The sequence below is a fragment of the Terrapene carolina genome, unplaced genomic scaffold, assembly GCF_002925995.2.
Source record: "Terrapene carolina triunguis isolate 2854851 unplaced genomic scaffold, T_m_triunguis-2.0 Scaffold24661, whole genome shotgun sequence".
Taxonomy (NCBI): domain Eukaryota; kingdom Metazoa; phylum Chordata; order Testudines; family Emydidae; genus Terrapene; species Terrapene triunguis.
The window spans coordinates 1-1145 of NW_020689012.1; the positions used below are offsets into that span (position 1 = coordinate 1).

General features: G+C 69.6%; 1 protein-coding gene across 1 annotated transcript; it reads left to right on the forward strand.

Moving 5' to 3' along the window:
• Positions 1–15: 15 nt before the first annotated feature.
• On the forward strand, positions 16–728 carry LOC112124505 (sodium- and chloride-dependent glycine transporter 1-like; the record flags this gene model as incomplete). Its single annotated transcript, XM_026662233.2, has 2 exons — positions 16–253; positions 459–728. Coding segments are annotated over exons 1-2 (429 nt in total), but the record flags the coding sequence as incomplete, so codon positions are not given.
• Positions 729–1145: the final 417 nt, after the last annotated feature.

Below are 1145 nucleotides of genomic sequence, written 5' to 3' on the forward strand. Positions count from 1 at the left end.
CCGCCTGCCCTGCAGGGACAGCATCATCATCAGCATCACCAACTGCGCCACCAGCGTCTATGCCGGCTTCGTCATCTTCTCCATCCTGGGCTTCATGGCCCAGCACCTGGGCGTGGACGTCTCCCAGGTGGCCGACCACGGGCCCGGCCTGGCCTTCGTGGCCTACCCCGAGGCCCTGACCCTGCTGCCCATCTCGCCCCTCTGGTCCGTCCTCTTCTTCTTCATGCTCATCCTGCTGGGGCTGGGCACGCAGGTACCAGGGCCTGGGGAAAGTGGGGGCCGCAGGGGGGTCGGGAGGGCAGAGGGGGAGAGTGGGGGGTGCAGGGGGGTGGGGAGGGCAGGGGGTGAGGGGAGGGGCCCCAGGGGGACAGAGAGGGCAGAGGGGGTTGAGGGCAGTCGGGGGGGGGGGGGGCAGCGGGCCCAGGCCAGGCACTGGCTGACCCTGGCTCCCTGCCTAGTTCTGCCTGCTGGAGACACTGGTGACGGCCATTGTGGATGAGGTGGGGAACGACTGGATCATCCGCAGGAAGATGTTTGTGACGCTGGGCATGGCTGTGGTGGGCTTCCTGCTGGGCATCCCACTCACCACCCAGGTACGGGCACGGGGCTCGCTGCCGGGCGTCCCGCTCGTCACCCAGATACTGGCACGGGGCTCCCTGCTGGGCGTCCCACTCACCACCCAGGTACGGGCACGGGGCTCGCTGCCGGGCGTCCCGCTCGTCACCCAGGTACGGGCACGGGGCTGCCCTGGGGGGGGGGGAGCAAGAGGCCTTGCCCTGCTGGGCCCCCTTCAACCCGCCCCCACTGTCCCCCAGCCCCCTTCCTTCCTGCCCCCTCGGTCTGTCTGCTCCCCGCCCATGGCCTCAGAGTGGGAGTGTTACGGACCCTGCCCGGCAGTGTAGCAGAGAGGGAGCCGGAGACATGGGCCTGGCGTGAGGCCTGAACCGAAGCAGGGGGCAGGCCGAGCCTGGCTGGTGGAAAGCAGCGAGCAGAACTCCGGGTGTTGGCGATACCAGCCCGGCTCCTGCCAGGTTTGGTGTGTGCAGGCAGGCACCAGCTGGTCCCCGTCGTACGCCCGCTGCATCTCCTCCCCTCCCTTCCCAGAGGGCCATGCCTGTGCGATGCTGGGCTGGGTGGCGATTCCC